At 45.2% G+C, this 22,613-nt stretch overlaps 1 protein-coding gene across 1 annotated transcript in view; it reads right to left on the bottom strand.

Annotated features, from left to right (window-relative positions):
* CFLAR (CASP8 and FADD like apoptosis regulator) overlaps positions 1-22,328 on the bottom strand; it is a 98,032-nt gene extending 75,704 nt beyond the window's left edge. The window contains exon 1 of the mRNA XM_089670306.1: positions 22,211-22,328. Coding sequence (XP_089526432.1) covers positions 22,211-22,240 — 30 coding nt within the window. The 5' untranslated portion in view covers positions 22,241-22,328. The remainder of the gene's footprint in view (positions 1-22,210) is intronic.
* Between the last annotated feature and the right edge of the window lie 285 nt (positions 22,329-22,613).

Below are 22,613 nucleotides of genomic sequence, written 5' to 3'. Positions count from 1 at the left end.
ATATATATATATATATATATATATATATATATATATGATTGTGCGCACAGGGGCTGCCCTGCAGCAGTAAATGTACTGTGGGTGGTACGTATGTGGTTAAAGTATACGTGACTTAAAAACTGCACTAAAAAGGCATTTTTGAGGCATTTTGTATGGCGCTTTCCATTGATTTCAATGGGAAGAGGCGTTTTTGGGGCATTTTTTTAACTCCCCAAACATGCTGCAAGCAGGAGTTTTTGCACCACAACGCCTCAGTGTGAAAACATACATACAGTAAACATCACATAGGGGGCTGTGTGATGAAAAAAAAAGTCAATAAAAAAAAAAAAAGTTACACCCAAACCCATAACATCCCCCCCAAAAAATGTTAGCCCCCCCATCCCCACATATAAACGTAAATGCATGTGTCGGGGGTGCCTATGCATGAAAACATCGATTGCGACACACGTTACATATCACCGAGCATGCTGGAGTGAGAGCAATAATTCTAGCACAAGACCTCCTACATAACAATAAACTGATGTCATGTAGGGGCTTTTGAAGCGTTGCCTATAGAAAATATAGGTTACTGATATTTGTCGTCATTTCACAGGCGCACGCAAATTTAAAGTTTGACATGTTGGGTATCAAATTACTTGATGCAACCTCATCTTTTATATTTTATCAAACATTTTGGTAATTTATTGCATTTGTTTGCCCTAAAATGCACTTTAGTGTGTTTTTTGCTGAAATTTAAATTTACTGAAAGTAAGAAACCCTCCTGTGCCTTTAAAACACATTAAAGCTGATTTCCACTCACCATGTCAAAAAATTTAAGTCAGCAGCTACAAAAACTATAGCTGCTGACTTAAAAACAGCCACTTATCTGTCCCTCGGTCCTGTGTCAACTGCAGCCCGTTTCACCGGCCATCCTGTATTCCAGGAGGCTTGCATTTTCAGTGTGGGCACCTGGCTGTGATAGCTTGTGGCTTCACAGCCGGGTACCCATTGCGCATGCATGAGTAGCGCTGCGCTTCATGAATGGTCCTGTAGTCTTCTGGGACCTGTCACGTGTCTCAAAAGACTACAGGGAGGGAGGGAGGATACCTTCCACTTCTGATCGCCTAGGTGATTGTACAGAATGTGGGAGCGGGTAACTGTCAAATTCGGGTACCCGTTCCCCCCCACCCCCCAAAGGTGCCAATCCTTAATGGGGAGCGGGGGAGCAGTCCTTAAAGCGGAATGTCCCCTTTTGGGTGGAGCTCCTCTTTAAGTATTATGACTAGGTCTTGTCCCTGCCCCCAGCCTGTGGTTAGACTGTAAAAGGAAAAGCAGAACACTGATGAGCTAATCTCGTTGTTACTCTGCTCTCTACTTCTGCCAGCATTCTCGTTAGTACATGACCACTGCAGTACTATATCCTGCAAACTGTTTCTCTTCAGCATCAGTTATGAATACCATGGCATTGATCATTTGTTCTGTCTACTGCTGTCATTCGTGCAGTTACCTGAACTGTAGTCTTACTTTTTGCAAAGATCACGTGGCCAATGCTTTAGCATTTGATCACATGATTGGTTTACAGAGACTTTAAACTCACCTCCGAGGTAGCAACTAAGAAACTAATTTTTTTTTTTACATTTAGCGCATAACCAAGGCACAATAGAGCAATTTGGCGTAACCAGAGTACCTGAATTTAAAAAAATGTCAGTGTCTGTCCTCCATTCTAAGCTTTTAACTCAGACTGGGTTTTTAATGTGAATGATTTGCTATATGTTTTGCATCTGACTGCAACATAATATTATAACTTCTCTTAGTATTATATTATACTTGTGAGTACACAAAATAATGGAATAATACCTAAATTAATCTGAGCCACTGACCACTCAATATTTATAGATATTTTCACTGGTGCAGCTGCTATCAAAAAGGTTACATAATCAACACCCAGAATGAACAAAAGTATGTCAAGATAGTGTTTATTTAATAATAAAACATCTTCACCATACTCTTACATTTAAATGTGTCACATATGACAATCAAAAATAGGCAATATTTCTTTAAACAAATCTGGCTTCAGCTGCAACCACTGGCTGTGAGTTCAGACTTGGCATGCGTGGTGAGGTCATGTCCAAATAAGCCCATCTCTATGTGTTTCAGCTCCCAACATCTTCCAGGGTTGGATTCTTTGATTTATTATTTTTACACCTTTAAGATTTTTGCACATTATGCACTGTACACTTTTTATATATGGATTAAATGTTTTATAATACTTATTATGACACTCTGATGGATTGATAGAGCACAATTTTTGGTTTTTGCTGAATTTATTTATTGTGATGCATTTTATTTTATTGTATATGTACAGTGGGGCAAAAAAGTATTTAGTCAGCCACCAATTGTGCAAGTTCTCCCACTTAAAAAGATGAGAGAGGCCTGTAATTGGCATCATAGGTAAACCTCAACTATGAGAGACAAAATGAGAAAAAAAATCCAGACAATCACATTGGCTGATTTGGAAATAATTTATTTGCAAATTATGGTGGAAAATAAGTATTTGGTCAGTATCAAAAGTTCATCTCAATACTTTGTTATATATCCTTTGTTGGCAATGACAGAGGTCAAACGTTTCCTGTAAGTCTTCACAAGGTTGGCACACACTGTTGCTGGTATGTTGGCCCATTCCTCCATGCAGATCTCCTCTAGAGCAGTCATGTTTTGGGGCTGTCGCTGGGCAACACGGACGTTCAACTCCCTCCAAAGGTTTTCTATGGGGTTGAGATCTGGAGACTGGCTAGGCCACTCCAGGACCTTGAAATGCTTCTTACGAAGCCACTCCTTCATTCCTCGGGTGGTATGTTTGGGATCATTGTCATGTTGGAAGACCCAGCCACGTTTTATCTTCAATGCCCTTGCTGATGGAAGGAGGTTTGTACTCAAAATCTCATGATACATGGTCCCATTCATTCTGTCCTGTACATGGATCAATCGTCCTGGTCCCTTTGCGGAGAAACAGCCCCAAAGCATGATGTTGCCACCCCCATGCATCACAGTAGGTATGGTGTTCTTTGACTGCAACTCAGCATTCTCTCTCATCCAAACACGATGAGTTCTATTTTGGTTTCATCTGACCATATGACATTCTCCCAATCCTCTTCTGGATCATCCAAATGCTCTCTAGCAAACTTCAGACGGGCCCGGACATGTACTGGCTTAAGCAGGGGGACACGTCTGGCACTGCAGGATCTGAGTTCCTGGTGGCGTAGTGTGTTACTGATGGTAGCCTTTGTTACGTTGGTCCCAGCTCTCTGCAGGTAATTCACTAGGTTCCCCCGTGTGGTCCTGGGATTTTTGCTCACCGTTCTTGTGATCATTTTGACCCCACGGGGTGAGATCTTGCGTAGAGCCCCAGATCGAGGGAAATTATCAGTGGTCTTGTATGTCTTCCATTTTCTAATTATTGCTCCCACAGTTGATTTGTTCACACCAAGCTGCTTGCCTATTGCAGATTCAGTCTTCCCAGCCTGGTGCAGGTCTACAATTTTGTTTCTGGTGTCCTTCGACAGCTCTTTGGTCTTCACCATAGTGGAGTTTGGAGTGTGACTGTTTGAGGTTGTGGACAGGTGTCTTTTATACTGATAACAAGTTCAAACAGGTGCCATTGATACAGGTAATGCGTGCAGGACAGAGGAGCCTCTTAAAGAAGAAGGTATAGGTCTGTGAGAGCCAGAAATCTTGCATGTTTGTAGGTGACCAAATACTTATTTTCCACCATAATTTGCAAATAAATTCTTTCCAAATCAGCCAATGTGATTGTCTGGATTTTTTTTTCTCATTTTGTCTCTCATAGTTGAGGTCTACCTATGATGCCAATTGCAGGCCTCTCATCTTTTTAAGTGGGAGAATTTGCACAATTGGTGGCTAACTAAATACTTTTTTGCTCCACTGTAGCTCTACCCTCTTGAAGGCCGCTGTGTTTCTAGATCCCCCTAAACTCTGCACAGCCAGGCAACATGCATTTTTGACACGTGCATCCACAGTCAGTGAACAGTCTATGAGCTTGGTTTTTGTTATTTTATTAGGGGAAATAACTTGGATAGGGTGATAGGGATTATGGGATGCCACACTTGACTAAGTCAATGCAGGGGGACAACTTCCTTCCTATTTACAGAAACAGATCCTGGATGGTTCTTGTCCTTGAAAGACAGCAGTCTTTGCAGATCAGTAGCAACAGCCCCTTACGGGCTAGAGACTCACAACCCCTCTGAAAATCAGCTGAAATTCTTGCAAACTACATGCAGAGATGTCTCCTTTCCCCTGTGGAGCTGCTCCCAGCTTCACAGGCTGCAGTCACTACCAGCCCTCCTGGCTGCTCTGAAGATCTCCCAGAACAAGGATAAAGGATTAAGCAAACAACCGACCAATCGTTTCAAACCGACCGCCTATAGAGGACAGCGAGTTGTGTCTTTGTCCGCTCTGCAGCAGAGGAGTGGACACGGAAGTGTCATCCGCCTGCTCAGTGGGGTTCAATGGAGAGATCCCCCACCGAGGAAGTGGATTCGCTGACGAGTCCGCCCCTTGTGAAAGGGGCCTAAGGGAATATCTTGGGGACCCCCAAGTCACCAGAACTAGTGTTCCCGTTGGAAGATTTCCCCTCTTAATACTTTTCTGGGGACAACCCAAAATTTGAGAATTTCTTCTACTTTCACTTTCAATGGGGATGGTAAACAGGACAAATAGGGCAAATCTCCCTAACGGGGGCACAGACAGCAACAAAAGCCTGGGGGCGTTCTAATGCATCTCCACTCTGTCCAAAACTAAAAACAAAATGTTTTGCCTTTAGTTTTACTTTAAACTGCAGTTTCAGTGCAGATTCTTTAGCTGTACCAGCTGCACAAGCAGGAATCTGTACCACGACCTGCAACCATCCTGCTACTGCTTACATCCAGGTGTGCTACTAAAGAATGGGATACCTATTCAACTTGATGTAGAACCCATGAAATGGAAGCTTGGGACAGCATCTTTAGCAGCACACCAGGAGGTAAAGAGAGGCGGGGAGATTGGGAACCATGGTGGAGGATGTAAAGAGAGGCGGGGAGGTTGGGAACCATGGTGGAGGAGGTAAAGAGAGGCGTGGAGGTTGGGAACCATGGTGGAGGAGGTAAAGAGAGGCGGGGAGGCTGGGAACTATGCTGGAGGAGGTAAGGAGAGGCGAGGAGCTTGGGAACCATGGTGGAGGAGGTAAAGAGAGGCGGGGAGTTTGGGAACCATAGTGGAGGATGTAAAGAGAGGCGGGGAGGTTGGGAACCATAGTGGAGGATGTAAAGAGAGGCGGGGAGTTTGGGAACCATGGTGGAGGAGGTAAAGAGAGGCGGGGAGGTTGGGAACTATGCAGGAGGAGGTAAAGAGAGGCGGGGAGTTTGGGAACCATAGTGGAGGATGTAAAGAGAGGCGGGGAGGTTGGGAACCATGGTGCAGGATGTAAAGAGAGGCGGGGAGGTTGGGAACCATGGTGCAGGATGTAAAGAGAGGCGGGGAGGTTGGGAACCATGGTGCAGGATGTAAAGAGAGGAAGGGAAGTTGCAGGTGGGGTCAACCTGTTGACCTCTTCAAGTTTAGTTATGAGACCAACTTATTATTTTTTGTGCTGCTTACAGGGACAGTGAGAACTAAGAGATCTATGCTGAAATGTCATTATAATTTAGAATTTGTGGTTAGTTTTATTTTATTGCTTCTTGTTTACCTATTAAAGTAGAAGGTGAGGCTTTACAATAATTTCATTTTTAAATGCTGCCTCCCATAAATTTGCATACATATTAGCATAAATCGCAATGTAAATACCCCATGCCACTCTGCCAGTCCCCCCACTGGCATATGATTGCCCCTTATACTAAAAAAAAATCAAAACACTAAAATCTACATGCAAAGCCATTCACAACTCTGCCTTGGGATACATCACTAATTTTGTCATAATATATCACCCAAACTATCTCTTCCCAAGACCTCCTGCTCTCTAGCTTCATTGTCTCCTTCTCCTATGCTTATCTCCAGGACTTCTACAGAGCCTCTACCACCCTCTAGACCTCCTTACCCCAATGTGTCCAGCTATCTATAACTCTGTCTCTTAAGGTGATTCCTGAAAACTCATCTATTCAGGGAAACCTATCCCACATCTATGTAAAAATTGAACTTTTATTTTCATCATTAGCTCATCCTGTTCTTACCTTTTTTTTACCACTTGTCCCTCCTAATTAGATTATAAGCTCTCCTGAGCTGGGCCTACCTAACCCTTTTGTATTAAATTGTATTATAACAGTACTGTCTCTGTTTACATTGTAAAGTGCTGAGAAAACTGTTGGCACTAAATACAGTATATCCCATATTATAATAGTATTTTTTTTACAAGTCTTTCTATGCAGTCACCCAATCACAAAGCTGTGTCTTCTCTGTTATTTGGAGGTCCATCTACGGGACTGAATCACAGAAACCAGTAAAATCACCCGCCAGTGGCCACTGCTCTAGGTGTTTCCTCCCTCCAGCCACACATTTTTTTATCTCCTAGATTTTAAGCTCTCACGAGCAGGGTTTCCTCTTGTACCAAATTGTATTGTAACTGTAATATCCACCTTCATTTTGTACAGCGCTGCGCAAACTGTTGGCGCTATATAAATCCTGTATAATAATATTAATTAAGCACAGCACTGTTATTTGCAAGCTTGTCTGCATGGCAGTCTCTCCCCTTGTGGATCCCTGGGTTTGCTAATGTACTCACTCTGCCCTCCTTGCCCCCACTGTTCCCATGCCTTGATCCTGTTCATGCAATACTGCTGGATGTACCCTCCTGAGCCATTCCGAGCCCAGCCTAGAGGCCAAACCCCCCCCCCCAGATCTAGGGGACCACTCCCAGGCCACCAACAGTCTCCTCAGCACTCCATCTTCCACCCGACTCCCTTGCCGGCCCGACTGGCCCATATTTATGGGTTGGTTTCACCACTCTACCAGGGCCTTCAAACCTGGGATTAGTTAGACTCCCATGAACATGCAGATTAGGTCTCCACCTTCACTGCCATCTGGCTTCTGGAAGGTTCTATCGTACTCCAGAGCCAGGTGAAGCAGAGTCCCAACCTGTTAAGCCATTCAGCTTCACCTGCAGTAACCCAACTTTAATCACAGACTCACACAGTTACCATGAGTCATACACAATAAATTTACCTATACTACACTTTACTAGTAGCACACTAGAGGGTGATACATATACACTTGGGGTGATAGTGATAGTCTTGACATACTTTGTTCACAAAATAATGGAATGTTTGCAATGTGTCTATATAGCTATATCTTTTGCTGTCTGAAAAGTCAGCAAGTCAACTTATAAAACAATAACACATACTGTATTTTAGTATCCCCCCTGCCCTCCTCCCAGTCTTAGATACATATGTCCCTGATCCACTGAGATTTTGGGGTGTACAGCCAGCAAAGCATAATTTTTTCTAAGAAATTAAAGTGGTAGTAAAGTTTAAAAAAAAAAAAAAAAGATTTCCCCCTGCAGGGTAAAGGCATAATGTGGTAGTATGCACTGCATACTAGCACACTATGAAAGACTTACCTTGAAACGAAGCCCTGCAGCAGCGAGATGTCCCCACTGCAGAGGCTTCCATCTTCACCCGGTCTCCCTGCTGGGTTCCCAGGCTACAGCTGCTTGAAAGGCCAAACTGCATGCACGCAGGAGTCACGGCTATCTCAGAGCTCTAGAGGAACAGCATGGGTATGCCGTTCCTTCAGAGCGTATGTGCCAGTAATGTCACAGGCTTGTCACTCACTAGAATATCCCCTAAACGATACACGTTTCGGAGATATTAATTTTACCTACAGAGAAGCTTTTTTTATAAGCTTAACTGTAGGTAAAAATAAAAAATTGAGTTTACTACCACATTAACTACCAAGACCCCAATAAAAAGTAAAGACAGCATGAAGAAAACTTAGAAAAATATAATATAAGAATACCAAACGTCATTGTAAAAGTATAAACTTTACCTTAACCTCCCTGGCGGTCTAACTAATCAATATTTTTGAATGTCAAAGCGGTACATTGTTTTGCATGGAAATTTGTTGTTTTATATTGCAGGCCTGTAATTCTTAAGAATAACTCACTTACATCTATCCAAACAAGAGTCTAGTAAACATCCCGGGTATGATAAAGTTTATTATTTATAGTAATATAATAAATAATTTAAAAAAATTATAATAATAAATGTAATTCAATAATGTAATCAAACCAAAAACACTGAAATTTGAAATAGAGCACCAAGTTTGAACATCACTTTAGTGTCTGATGACGAATTTCCCCACGAATCACTATTGCTCAATTCTGCAAGTGATTCTAATTCACTATTGCTGTTTTCTAGCTGGTCTAAAACTGCTTTTGGCTCAAAGGGACACTTTTTGGATGCCATGGACGTTTCTCAGTTTCCAGGCAGAAAGAATGGTAATAATGCAGGCAGGGCACTGGACAAACCACTAGGGACAAAATTTAGGAGAAATGGTTTGATACAGCAATATAATACTAAGAGATTACAGTGTATTGTGTGCTGTCAAATTTTCACTTTTTTGAATCTCCCGCCGGTTCCGCCCCCCATACGTACCAGTGCTTGCAGGGAACGGAACCCGGATGCCGGCATCGGCCAGCGGACCTGGCTGGTGGACACAGCGGGAGGACATTGCGGGATCGTGGGACAAGGTAAGGCTTGAGGGAATCTCTGCAGTGTAACACTTGGGGTTACCGCTTTTGGTACTGAAATTAACCCCGAGCCACACTCGGGATTACCGCCAGGAAGCTTAAAGGATAAGTTCACATTTGGGAACGTGTTACATGTTCTATCCATTTTTAGGGTGGAACATGTAACATGTTTCCACTCCTGCAGCTCTTTCTCGATTTCCCTCCCCACATGACAGTGGTCTGGGGATCTTTTCCCTGCACCCGCTGTCACAATTTGAAAACAGAATGTCTGCGCAGGGTTTTCACCAACACAATGAATGAATGCCTACAAGAATGTGAATGAATGCCTACAAGTACCATAAGCCTTTGTGGCTGACAACTTGTATTTCTCAATGAACTGCCAGGGTGCTGGTGACCATTCTGTCATTCAGTAACTACCTGTCCGTATCGGAGTTATGGGCAGACAGCATAATGGCAATTTGCAAGCACCTGACATTGCTTTTCAATGCTTTACATGCTCCTAAAAAGATAGTAAATGCACATTTTTTACCCTGCAAAAAAAAATAGCATTTTTTATTTTTTAAATGCTTTAGCCACTTCAAGTCTGGACACTTTCACCCCCTTCCAGTCCAGGCCAATTTTCAGCTTTCAGTGCTATCACACTTTGAATGAGAATTGAGCGGTCATGCAACACTGTACTCATATGCATTTTTTAGCACCTTTTTGAGACAGATAAAATTGTATTTTGGTGGTATTTATTCACCACTGGGATTTTTATTTTTTTGCTATATAAATGAAAAAAAAAAACTGTTTTTCTTATAAGATTTTGCAAATAAATAATCTTTCTTCATAAATCTTGGCCAAAATGTATTCAGCTATCTTTTTAGTAAAAAAAAAAATAACCTAAATTAGTTTATAACCAAAAATTATAATTTTTTAAAAATGTTTTTTAAATTTTTATTGTATTTTTTATTATATTATTTATGGGTTTTTTTAGCATACTGTCACCCTAGCAGTATAGTGTCACCATAGTGACACTGTACTACTTGTGGGGGTTGATGCAGATTTGTTTTTCTTTTTTTACACCGATTGCCATAAAGGCTGTAAAAGCAATACATTCTCCTTCTCTCTGGCTACATTCTTGCATTTCTTGAGAAATACTGTGTGACCTGTGATTGGTCACAGCTTGTCACATGGTACAAGGCTGTTATGAATAGCCTTGTACCATGTGACCTCTGTGATCATTCACAGATTTCACAAGTAGTAAGCAATGATGTCAGGAAGTGACATCTTGTTTACTACTATTCATTTGATCACTGATTGGCCAATATGGGATCACATGAATCAGGACCTCACACAGAGGTACCGTACAGTGATCGCGGTGCCAAGCGCCCCCAGGAAGCACGCACAGGCAGTGAATGTGGGTGAAATTTAGAAACGGCAACCCGCTTCGGCAGCGCTCCCTTCCGGCCGTTTATCTACATGGGCCAAATGGGAAGTGGTTAAGGGATTGCTCTTAAGAGAGCTTTGACTTTCGATGAGGAGGCATTGTATCACCTCTCCACTGCCTGCTTTTACCCCTTGAATAGTGTGCTGCAACCACGTGCATTGCATGTTGTCGCAGAGCCCTTTCAGAGTGGCCGTTTCCTTGAATGGGTCGCATTTGGCTATGCCCACCAAACGTGACAGGAGGGATAACCCTTGCCGCGATCCCGATGCTTTGCATGTGTACACCTCTGGTCACAGCCTCTGCAGCTAAAGGGAATAGAGGTTGGGAGGGCATAAAAGCGTAGCTCAACTGTGGGGTTTTTAAAGTTATCTTTAGTGAGAAACTTGGCGTTCATGGCGTTCAATTTCATGTCTGGAGAGTAATTGGTCACCCCCTGTCACGTACCTGATGGGAGACTGAAATGAGAAGGTCGGCCTCACTTGTATCACTAGCCCTGACCCCACTGGAGTTGGAACAGAGGGAGTCTAGGACCCAGGGGAACAAGAGCGCCAGTAGTTGTTGTTTGCAGCTCTTGTAGATGATGTCCTTGGGAGACTGATGATCCTCTGATTCAGGCACAGTGGTAACATGCAGAGCTGGTTTTGTAGATCGCCAGGCGTGCACCAGAGCAAGGCAGGTAGCGAGAGGAAGAGACAGGAGCAGTGTCATAGGAATAGCCAGGGTCATCAACAGGCGGACAGCAAGGTACAGAATCAGAAGCAAAGCCGAAGTCAGGAACCAGTATCGATCAGGAGAGCAATCAGAGTCAGGTGAGGAACAAGCCGGGTCAGCAACAAGGGAATCACACAGGAACAAGAAGGACACGGGGGAGCTGAAGACCAGTCAGCACTCAGCACATGCAGAGGCACTTCTTAAATAGTCCGTCTGGCGCCAATCTTCACAGTGCGTGTACACGTGCATGTGCTTGATCGTGCATTTCTGTGCACATGCGCACGTTTATACACAATCCGTTTCACCAGAAATCCCTTACAACCCCACAAGCCTTATGCAGTAGTCCATCATGAAGGCAGAACAACTAGTACTGCAGGATGACTTGCTAACCTATTTTCAGGCCTGGCTGGCATCAGTGCTAGCCTGGCTGTCTGCTCTGAGTTTTTGCCAGTGTAAGTAGTATGTAGCGCAGGATCCAGGGGTCAGTATTAGGTTGGACAGTGTACAGAGATCAGTAGTATGTAGGGCAATATACAAAGGTCATTAGTATTTAGGGCAATGTACAGAGGTTAGTAGAGCAGGGGACAGGGGTCAGTGGGGAAGTAGACTAGGGGTCAGCAGGGCAAAAGACAGGGTATCAGCAGGTGGAGAAGGAGAACTTTAGATTGAGGATCAGCAAGGTAGGGACCCAAACGCAATCTACCCATCATCTGCCCACGATCGATGGGTTGACTGCGATCAGTGGGTTGCTGACCCCTGCTCCAAAAGTTGCTAGGGGTTCCTTGAACTTTGGCTGATTGACCTCCCATTTCATGGTTTCTGCATAGTTTCTGAGCGAACACCACTTGGCAGAACCATCTGCAAGACACCAATTATTTTTGGGTCTCAAGGACGTTTTAACTTTTCTTCTCACTGGCCATCAATTTAAGGGGGTATTTTTCCCACTGACCACCAACCGATTTTAGCAAGAGCTCCCAGACTCCTAAAAATTATATTAAGGGTTTCTCTGTGGTTAAAAAAAAAAGTTGGTAAAGGCTTCTATAGTGACTGTACTGTGAAGTATACTACACTATTACCATCCTTAACTACTCAAGGACCAGTACTGGTATGTCGCTGGACTTTGAGTGGTTATACCGGTAGGATGCAGCTGCAGACATCATCCAGGTATTGTTCTTGTAAAAGCAATCCTAGCTGCTAATTAGTCCTTCAGCTGGGGAAGCCTTTTCAATGCTTTACTGCACAACTTCACTCCAGCACAATTCTTGTAGTTATAGTCACTTTACAGTACAGATACAATAACATGGCTCACTGTACAAAAGTCCAAAGTTCAGAACACTTTCTCTTCTTTTCATGACTTTCTAAACAGAGGTTCCTCAAGTGCAGAACATACCCCTACCTCAAAGGACTGTTACAACCATCTTCCCTAAAAGTTACAGTCTCTTATTCAGATGTTCACACACAAAGGAAGACTCTCCCTAGGCCCAGAGTCTGCTCTAAACCAAGCCACAGGACCCAATATGAGAAGGTCAAGGGGGAGAAGGTTTCTCTGTCTGCTCCCACAGTGTCCTCGGCCACCACCCTGGTGATTCAGCCTTGCAGAAGGCTCTTTCGCTCCCTCCTCACATCATTACATTTTGTAGATCAGGGACATCCTGTTCCCGTACTCCAAGTGCACTGGGTCCCACCTACACCTGGCATATAAAAATGCACTATCTCCACCCATAACATTACTACAGGAGGGGCTACAGTTAAAGGGCACTAACACCTGTCAAACATAAAGGATGGAAATAAGAAGAGGCTTATAGTGCAGAGAACCTTTTATTTTGCCAAGTATGGACAAAGTAAAGGTCTCTCTTTAAAATTAGGGGTGCACCGAAATGAAAATTCTGGTGCTGAAATAAAAAATTCAGGATGCACTTGGCCGAAAACCCGTAACCGAAATGTACACGGACAGTGGCAGTGGGCCGGGGTAGTGATCTGTCATCAGCCGTGTCCTGTGGACAGTGCCAGTGACAGATTGCCCTGGAGGGTTTCCACTTGGCTGTCACTGTACAATAGGCTGGGTGGGAAGAAGTTAAAGGGTGTCAGATGCGCAGGCTGTGCATGGGATGGGTGTCAGGTGTGCAGGTGACACCCATCCCATGCACAGCCTGCGCACCTGACACCCATCCCATGCGCAGCCTACACACCTGACACCCATCCTATGCGCAGCCTGCGCACCTGACACTCACAGCCTGCGCACCTGACACCCATCCCATGCACAGCCTGCACATCAGCATATGTTAAGAGTGATAGGGCCGGGCCCCCTACAGGAGGCCCAGGGGTACTCCCTTGTTAACGGCCTTGGCCAGAAGTAATGCCAGAATGTCCACAACCTTCAGATTTGCAACTCTGTCTGTTTGCACTTTATACATGACAGCATTTATTTTCCCATCCTAACGGTGTAAATGAAACTGATTTCTCAAAAGGAACTTTGGCGTTTTTAGTTCAAGTGACATCAAACTGTTTTTATTTTATTTTATTGAAGTATATATTCTTAGTGTTACTAAACCCAGGACCCTGCATTCACTATATCTGGTCTCCCACAATATAAATTGCTAAATACCTTTTGTCATCAGCAGTATATAGCAGTTTTGTGACTTCTATCAGTGTGCAGCTGAGCACTGGTTAATCTTGTAGGAAGAGTATTCATTCTCCTCTGACTGTCCTATGAGGCTGCATGACTCTTTTGTCTGGAGAGTACTGATTGGCCCTGTGCTGATCATATGCACTCTCCCAAAGAGAAAAAAACTCTCAAGCAATACACACTAAACTGAGCATGTGCAGAGTGCCTCCCAGGCCTCTGTACCAGCAGCAGATGGATTGGGGACAGTAAAAGAAGGGGAGGATCAGAGAAGACAGGCTCAAACAGCCTTTTTACACAATGCGGAGAATTAACCCCTTTGGTTCCACAGGGAGTATAACAAGCATGCTTTACTGCATATACAGACTGATTTTACTGTTGTGGGTTTAGTAACATTTTAAAACTACCTTCTATTGGTCCCAGCCTCCTCCAACTCTCCAAATTCTTTTTTTTTGGTTGCTGCTATGATCTGACTTCCTATTATGCGGTGGCTATGTTCGTTCTTCATGGTCCCACTGTATGTTGGATTGTCACCTTCTCCTAATGACTTATGGTCTATGGACTAAGGGATTTGTAGTGTGCATAGAGCAGTGCATATGACTGCAACTAACATGCACTGCTTGTTCCAAACAAATTGAAGTGGGAGGAAAAGGTGAGGTTTGGGAGCTCATGGAGCACATTAAAAGAGGCAGAAAAATACAGCAAGAAACAATTTCATGAAAAATGGATTACAGGGCCTTGAAGTATTGGATGTGTATGGATTATGTTTGGAGAATAAGGATATTGTTTAGTGTCACTTTAACTACTAGAGTATACAGCTTCTAGAAGCTGGGCTGTGGAATCCAGGCCATACCACACCAGAATATCAAACGTCAGGAACTGATCTTCTGGATTCAGGGCCGTGGATCTAAACGTGTTCAGCTCTGCTGACAGTAATGTAACCATCCTCGAAGTATTATGGCCCCAACTCTCTGTGCAAAATATGGGTGGAGGGTAAGAAGAGAGACAATGAACTCGTACCTCATAACCATTCTGGATTTGGCTGAACTGTTGCATGATTTCAGATTTGTGTTTTTTTTTTTTAATTTAAAGAGGATTTTCAGTGGCCCCCAAAAATTAAAAGTTAGCAGCTACAAATACTGTAGCTGCTGACTTTTAATATAAGAATACTTACCTGCCCAAGGATCAAGCTCTGTCTGCACCCGGCCAGTTTCTTCACCGGTCTTTGGGTCCCCAGCATGGGCATCCTTACTGTGGGAAGTCAGCTGTGAGTCCTAGTGACTTCACAGCTGGCTTCCTACTGCGAATGTGCTAGAGAGGAGGGGCCTAACTTTCACTTGGATCACCTAGGTGATCCAAGTGGGAGTGGGTACCTGTCAAAACTAGGTATCTGCACCCCCCACAAAAATATTTGTGTATGAAGGTGTTGGGGGGGGGGGGGGAGAGGAGGCAAAAAAGTGGAACTTCCCCCTTTTGCTTTAAAGGATAAGTTCATCTTTGGGAACATGTTACAGGTCCCACCCAATTTTTGTGTGGAACATGTAAAATGTTCCAAACTCTAAAGCTGCTGCCTGTAACCGTACCCTCCCCTGTGACAGCAGTCACTTTCTGAAAACAGTGCAGCCAGGTGGGGCTCTGCCCTAAAGGCCACATTATTTATTCACAAAGTTCTGTGAGTGAACTACAAGTCCCGACATACTTTGCAGATGTCGGCTTGTAGTTTTCAATGAACTACCATGGAGCTGTGGAGCACCGTGGTAGTTCATTGAGCCTTCATGTCAGCAGTATCGTATGGGATGTAAGAACAAGCAGATATACTGACAGGTCAGGGGGAGACCTGCATGGCACCAGCTATCGGCCTCGATTTTGGGCCGGCCGCCGGGAACTTCCAGGACCCCGGCCGCGGGTTCGTGGCTCCCGCCGGAGACCTCAGGGGGAGCCCCGGCTGTGATTTTGGGTCCCATGATGCGTCTATCTGCAGGGGGGTCGGATCCTGGCAGTGTGGAGGACCTGGCATCAGAGCCATCCCAGCAGTCTCCCCTGCCATCTCTGTGGGATGCTGAGCTCCTGCGCCGCTTTCGAATTAATGTTGCAGTCAGAATTGTCCTCCGCTACCTCCAAGCTGGCCGACCGTCTCTCATGGGAAATTCAGGAGTTGGGCAGCTGGACGAACGACCTCAAGGATAAAATGGACGCTGCAGCTACGGTTATTGAAAATCACGAGCAGGATTTGTGCGACCTCAAGAAAGAATTGGCAGACACGCTGCTACGGCTTGAGGATTTTGAAAATCGTTCCCGCTGTGGCAATCTGCGGTTAAGGGGTATCCCGGGAATGGTTACGGATCTTACTTCCACTGCTACTGCTCTGTTTCAGGAGCTGGTGCCCGCCATTCCCATTGACTGACTTGAATTTGATCGCATACATCGTGCATTAGGCCCCAGGCGACCGGATGGGCCCCCGAGGGACATTATCATCATGTTCACTTATTACCGCACTAAGGAAGCTATCCTCTTGGCGGACAGAAATAAACCTGATCTCAGCTTCCAGGGGCATCGCTACCAGCTCTTCGCGGACCTCTCCCAGACCACTCTTCAGAAGCGCCGCCAGTTGAAGCCCTTCACTTCAGTCCTGGTGAAACACAGTATTAAATACGCCTGGGGCTTTCCGTTTTGCCTCAGCTTCACCTACCAGGGCCGCAGTCACTCTGTGGGTACGCAGGAGGAGGCCCATTCTCTCCTGGAATCCTTACACCTTCTTTCGCCGGAAGCTGTGGATCGGAGCCCAGTTCATTCATCTGGATCCCCGGCAAGGCCGCTTCCTCCGAGCCGCATCTGGGAGCGGTCGTCCAATAGGAAGAGGGCCCTCTCTCAGACCCCTTCGCGATCAAGTCCTTCCTGTTCTTCTCCGGGCTGAATATGCATCCTGGACTTCCCATGTATTATCTCACCAATGACCACTCTGACGGGACTGTGAGTTTGGCCCTTAGGGCTCCCCCAGTTTGTTAGCATTCCGGGTTGGTACTGATCTGGCTTGCTCCCTTGGGTCCCATCCCTGGTTGGGGGGTTGGGTCTCCTCCTGGACTTTAGGATTATGACTTTCTGCTGCCGCAGCCTGTTTTGGGTTTGGGTGATGGTTGATCTGGTAGGCCCGGTTGGGTGGGAGGGGGTGGGCCCCCATGGTCCTCCGGGTTTCTATGGGGAGGTTATCACGGAGGTCCTCGCCCCTGGGACTTTTAGTTTTATAACTTTGGTACCCCGTTTTCTTATGTTCATTGCCTTATTGCCCTTTGCCCCCTGAGGGCTTATGTTTCTGATGTTTCCAATTGCAGCCATGTGTCTGGTGGTAGAGCCACCCCTAACTGGTATCCTTCCTGTGTAGGATGCACGTCACCATTGGCGTGACAAGATTGCACTGTTGTATATATTTTTTGTGTCTTTTGCTTTTTTCCTTTTTTTTGTTTTTTTTTCTTCCCTGGTTTTTTTTTTTTTTTGTTCTTGTTTTATGCAGGGTTCCGGGACGCCACGGTCTGATCGCCATTGGGAGTGGAAATTGCTGGCTGTCTTATGTTTTTTTCTGCTGAGCATGTTGCGTTGATGCCGCCATGGCCTCGCCCCTTTTGAAAATACTTTCACAAAATGTTCAAGGCTTCAATTCGCCTCAGAAGCGGGCTAAAGTTTTTCATCACCTCAAATCGCAACAAATTGACGTGGTATGTTTACAAGAGACCAGGTTTTCTCAGTCCTCTGCTCCGCGTTATCTTTCACCTCACTATCCCACCTTTTACACAGCCTCGGCTCCTGAGAAGCGTCAGGGTTTCCTGATAGCTTTTAAACGCAATCTCCCTTTTGTCTGTGCTCGAAATATAGCGGTCCCTACGGGCAGGTATTTGCTTTTGCAGGGCACCCTCTGGGACCAGGAGGTTACTTTTGTCTCTTATTACGCGCCTCATCGTTTTCAAGATAAATTTTTTTCACATCTTTGTACCATTGTTTCCCAACACTCCAAGGGTCTCCTTCTTGTTTTGGGGGTTTCAAATGTTACTTTGGACTCCACATTGGATAGGCTCGGGGGGCGGCCCCTTCTCATGACTTGGTGCTAGAGGAACGTATGCGCTTTCTCTTGCGGACGGCGGGGCTAGCGGACATCTGGAGGGAGCTTCACCCAACTGAACGCGACTTTACATTCTACTCCAATCCTCATGACAGTTTTTGTAGAATTGACTATATATTTATGCCGGTTCAGCAGCTTCCTTTGGTCAGGCGGATAACTATTCCCTCCTCACCCTGGTCGGATCATGATCCCTTGGTACTTTTCCTTGCCCTCTCTGGGTCAGAACGGCGCCCTTTTCATTGGCGCATCAACGATTCTTTATTGACCACTCAGACTACCTGCCAACAAATAGAATTTTTTTTACGAACATACTTCACCGAAAAATCGGGATCGGTCTCTTCGGCAGTGCCCTTATGGGAGGCGCATAAGGCCACGGTGCGGGGTCAGGTTATACAGCTGGCAGCGGTCCGGAAGCGGGAGCGCCGACTTTTGGAGCTTCATTCTCTCCTGGCCTCTGCGGATGCGCGTTGGAAGTCATCTCCGTCCGCGGCCCATAAAGTTGCTCGGGACGCTCTGGCAACAGAATTAGACCTACTTGCCTCTTCGGAGGTGTAACGGGCCCTGCGTTGGACCAAACACAAATTTTATTCCTGTGCTAATAAACCGGGCCCGATGCTGGCCAGGAAACTAAATTCTGTGGGGAAACCCCATAAGCCGATCCGACTGCGGCTTCTCACAGATGGATGTACTTCTAATCCCCAGCAGATTGTTTCCCGATTCTCGGACTTCCTTTCGCGCCTCTACACTAAACCAGATCCCTTCCCCGTGGCCCAAGCAGAGGCATTCTTTCAAGACCTCCATCTTCCTGGATTATCTGAGGCAGCACAGGTGGCCCTCAACGCCTGTGTTACCGTACCGGAAGTGCTCCAAGCTATCAAATCTTTACGGTCCACCGCGGCTCCAGGTCCTGACGGCTTCTCCGGTCTCTATTATAAGAAATTCTCGGCCCTGTTGGCGCCCTTCTTGGCTGACTATTTCAATGAGTTACGACAGGGCTCCTTGCCCTCTCCAGACGCGCTTAGAGCGCATATCTCCATGATTCCTAAGACGACTGATGATGTACAGGAACCGCAAGCCTTCCGGCCCATTTCTCTTCTTAATGAAGACCTGAAGATATTGGACAAGATTCTTAGTTCTCGTATCAATAAATATTTGCGGAGCCTGGTCCACAGGGACCAAGTGGGGTTCGTCCCTGGGAGGCAGGCAGGTGATAACGTTCATAAGGTGGTCCATCTTATACATCTTCTGCAACAGTGGAAAATCCCGGGATTCTTACTGTCCTTAGACATACTGTATATAAAGCCTTTGATTCTCTATCCTGGGAATATCTGCGGTTTGTGCTGTCTCGTTGGGGTTTTGGGGATTCTATTCTTTCTTGGATCCAAGCCTTGTATTCTTCTCCTTCGGCCTCCGTTAAATACGCTGGGTATTTCTCGGATCCCTTTCATATTGGGCGAGGGACGAGGCAGGGTTGCCCCCTGTCCCCGGCGCTCTTTGTCCTGGCGCTTGAGCCGCTGGCTTTAGTGCTTCGGTCCGATTGCAATATATCGGGGGTTTCCTACGCGGGACAGGAGTTTAAGCTAAGACTCTTTGCGGACGATGCCCTCCTGACTCTTACTAACCCCCTGACGACGCTTCCTAATTTGCAACGGGTTCTTGAGCACTTCTCCTTGATTTCGGGTCTCCGTATTAACTTGGATAAGACTGTCGCTCTCAATATTACTTTGGCTTTAGATTTGGTTTCGCGCCTACAATCCCACTTCCCTTACAAATGGGCTTCCTCATCTCTTGAGTACTTGGGCATTCGCTTGACCCCCACCTATGACTCCCTCTTTGCTGCAAACTATTATCCATTGCTCAGCTCTCTATCTTCTCTTATGCACGCCTGGCAATTTCCGCACCTGTCTTGGATAGGGCGGGTCCATTCTGTGAAAATGACCATCCTGCCGAAATTGTTATATTATTTTTGCACCCTCCCAGTGCGGGTTCCCACTCATTTTCTTCGGTTGCTTCAGGCGAAGTTTATGCATTTTATCTGGGCTAATAAGCACCCCAGAGTATCCAGAAATACGCTCTTTGCTCATAGACTCCAGGGTGGTCTTGGAGTGCCAAATGTAACTAAGTATTATCAGGCGAGCCAGATTGCCCCGCAGTCTATGTTGCACACCTCCTCTGACGTCCCTCTCTGGGTCTTGCTGGAACTGCCTAATTGTGCCCCTATCGCACCATCGACGCTTCTATGGCTTCCCCGTGCCCTGTGCCCTATGGCGCTGAGCCCAATGGTGCTCCATGGCTTACAAGTCTGGGACTCGGTACGTTATTCCGGTGGCCTGATGTCACCCTTTCTGCCTTTGCTCCCAATTGTTAATAATCCTCTTTTCCCACCGGGTTTGGATCACCCAAGGGCATTCTCTTGGTGGGTGGCTAATGGTTTTTCGTAGGTGCGACACTTTTTGGTTTTTCGATCCTTCCCCACCTGGGATTCTCTTCGGGAGTCCCGGGAGGTTCCCCCGGCGGAATTTTTTCGATACCTTCAATTGCGGCACTGGCTGCGGGGCACTTCTGCTTTCCCATACCAGAAATCTGCCTATGAACAGCTTTGCCAGCAGCGTCCGGGCGCCCCGGGCCTTATTTCCCTTTTTATGCAGTTTTGAACAGACGCTCGTCGCATACTTCTCTTTCATATGTTGTTCAGTGGGAGCGCGACCTGGGAGTGGCTGTGGATCCGGAGGACTGGAATAAGGCTTGATCACTCATAGCTAAATGCTCACTTAATACGACCACGCTGGAGGCAGCCTACAAGGTATTGTTTCGTTGGTACTGGGTTCCGGCTCGTTTGGCCCAGGCTAACCCTGCCTGTAGTGATCAATGTTTTCGGGGTTGTGGCCATCATGGCGATGTCTTGCATATCTGGTGGTCATGCCCAAGACTGGTTCGTTTTTGGTCTCGTGTGTTTGGCCTCCTTTCCACTTTGTTTCATCTCTCTATACGCCGGGATGCTGGGTATGCCTTGCTTCATTGCCCTATACCGGGCCTCTTGGCTCATCAGCAGAAGTTGGTGTCCTATTTGTTTTTATCGGCCACTAGAACAATTGCTCAGGCTTGGAAGAGTCCGTTTGTTCCTTGTCAGGGGGTGCGGGATCGTATGACCACTATGATGCTCAACGTACGGATGTCGAGTATATGCAACGACTCCCAACGTAAATTTTCAAAAATACGGGAACCGTGGTTGCAATATGCCTTTCCCACGCTCCCTCTGGCTAGTATGGGGATGTAATGGCGCTTGGCATTGGCATTCGGTGGTGGCGCTCTTGGACCCCTGCCCCCCCCCATTTTTTTTTTTCTTCTCCTTCTTCTTCCTCTCCCTTTTTCTGTTAGTTTTTGGGTGACAGTGGACAGCTGCCTCTAGTTGTTATAATCAGAGTCTCATTGATGTTGTTGTAACTTATGTGCCATTGATAGCTCCTGCGTGGGCGTACCTTTTGCCTTTTTGGAGTTAGAGCACTGTTTCTCTATTATGTTTTTTCTTATCGGTGCAATTGATAGCCCCTGTGGGGGCGTGTTTTGTTGCTTCTGTTTTGTACTGATTAAAATTAATAAAAACCAATGAAATATAAAAATTTATTTTCATTTCGCATTTTCAAAAAACGTATATTTTCAAAAATGTGATAAGTAGTCAGGAAATTAGATCTGAAAATTGAAAGCTTGAAGGTGCTCCTTGGAATTTGAGCCCCAATATGTGTTTAGGGCAGTGAAAAGATCTGACACATGTGGTATCCCCACTGTGGTAGTTCATTGAGTCTTCCTGTCTGGCTGTATCTGCTTGCCCATACGGAATGTTTGCAGGAGTCCTGCATGGCACCAGTGATCTGCTGATTGCGAGTGCAATGCTTTCCAGGCTGAAAAAAAATGGGCTTTTTTTTTTTTAAGTTTTTTTTTAAAGTGAACTTATCCTTTTAATTTCATTTGAAGTGTTACACAGTGACACTTCATTCATGTATCTGCATGTCTGCATTTTTCCAAACCATGCATCACACCAGTGTTGTAGAATGAATTGGACACACTGAAATCATTAGTTTTCTGTGTCCTTGCGGTGACTGCTGTTTATATGATGCTGAAAACTACCAGTCACCGCAACAGTGTGAACAAGCCCTTAAGTATTTCCCGGCAGCAACAATGTAACTTGTATGACAGGAAAGCTTCAGTAGCTTTTTAAGCACCAGTACTTTTCTCTTGGTTTCTTTTGGTTAAAAACTGTAGTTTACAAAACTTCATGTTAATAACAGGTAAATGACTTTTTAAAGTTAGTCTCCAAAATATAAATGTAAAACCTAATAATGACAGTAACAACAAATAATGTGACAGTCATAAAACAGACTTTTGTATAGGAGGGTAGAGTCAGGTACGGTAGAACATTATTATTATTTCCATATACAGATCAAGGACAAATCACTAAAAGCTGTCACCGTGTCTGGAATCCTGGAACCATTAGTACTTATGTATATAACATCACATTCCTGAGCCTCATCTGTGTTTCAACTAACCCAAATGATACTGAAATCTCTTTCTATAGACAGCCTGCTTTGTTATCACAAAATCCAAGAATTGCATAGAGTACGATACCTTCATCTGGGGGCAGAAAAGGGAGGTCATCCTGTTCAGAAGGGAGAGTAGAGAATCAGTAGAGAGGAAGTTGTTCTAGAGGGCATTCCTTGTAAATATCATATGACGGTCACACAGCTTTGGTTTCTCATCGTCAGATCAGGAAGTTTTTTTTCTGTGTCATAATTACAGATTGTGTATGATTTTATGATCCTCCCACAACCTAAAGCTAAATTCCACCTACAAAACCTTTGATTCAAAGTGATATCGAACCAAAAAGCAAATATTTATTATATTGCAGCTTACCAATGTTTAGATGTGATGGCCACATTATTTTTATTTTTAAAGTTTTCTTTTCAGCTGTTGATCCAGCCAGTATGTCTCATGTTTTTCAACAGTACAAGCTCTCCTGCAAGTGTAGCAG

This window comes from Staurois parvus, unplaced genomic scaffold, assembly GCF_062004578.1.
Source record: "Staurois parvus isolate SC_StPar_1 unplaced genomic scaffold, SC_StPar_1.0 ptg000011l, whole genome shotgun sequence".
Taxonomy (NCBI): Eukaryota; Metazoa; Chordata; class Amphibia; order Anura; family Ranidae; genus Staurois; species Staurois parvus.
This window is presented reverse-complemented; position numbering and strand designations above follow the sequence as displayed.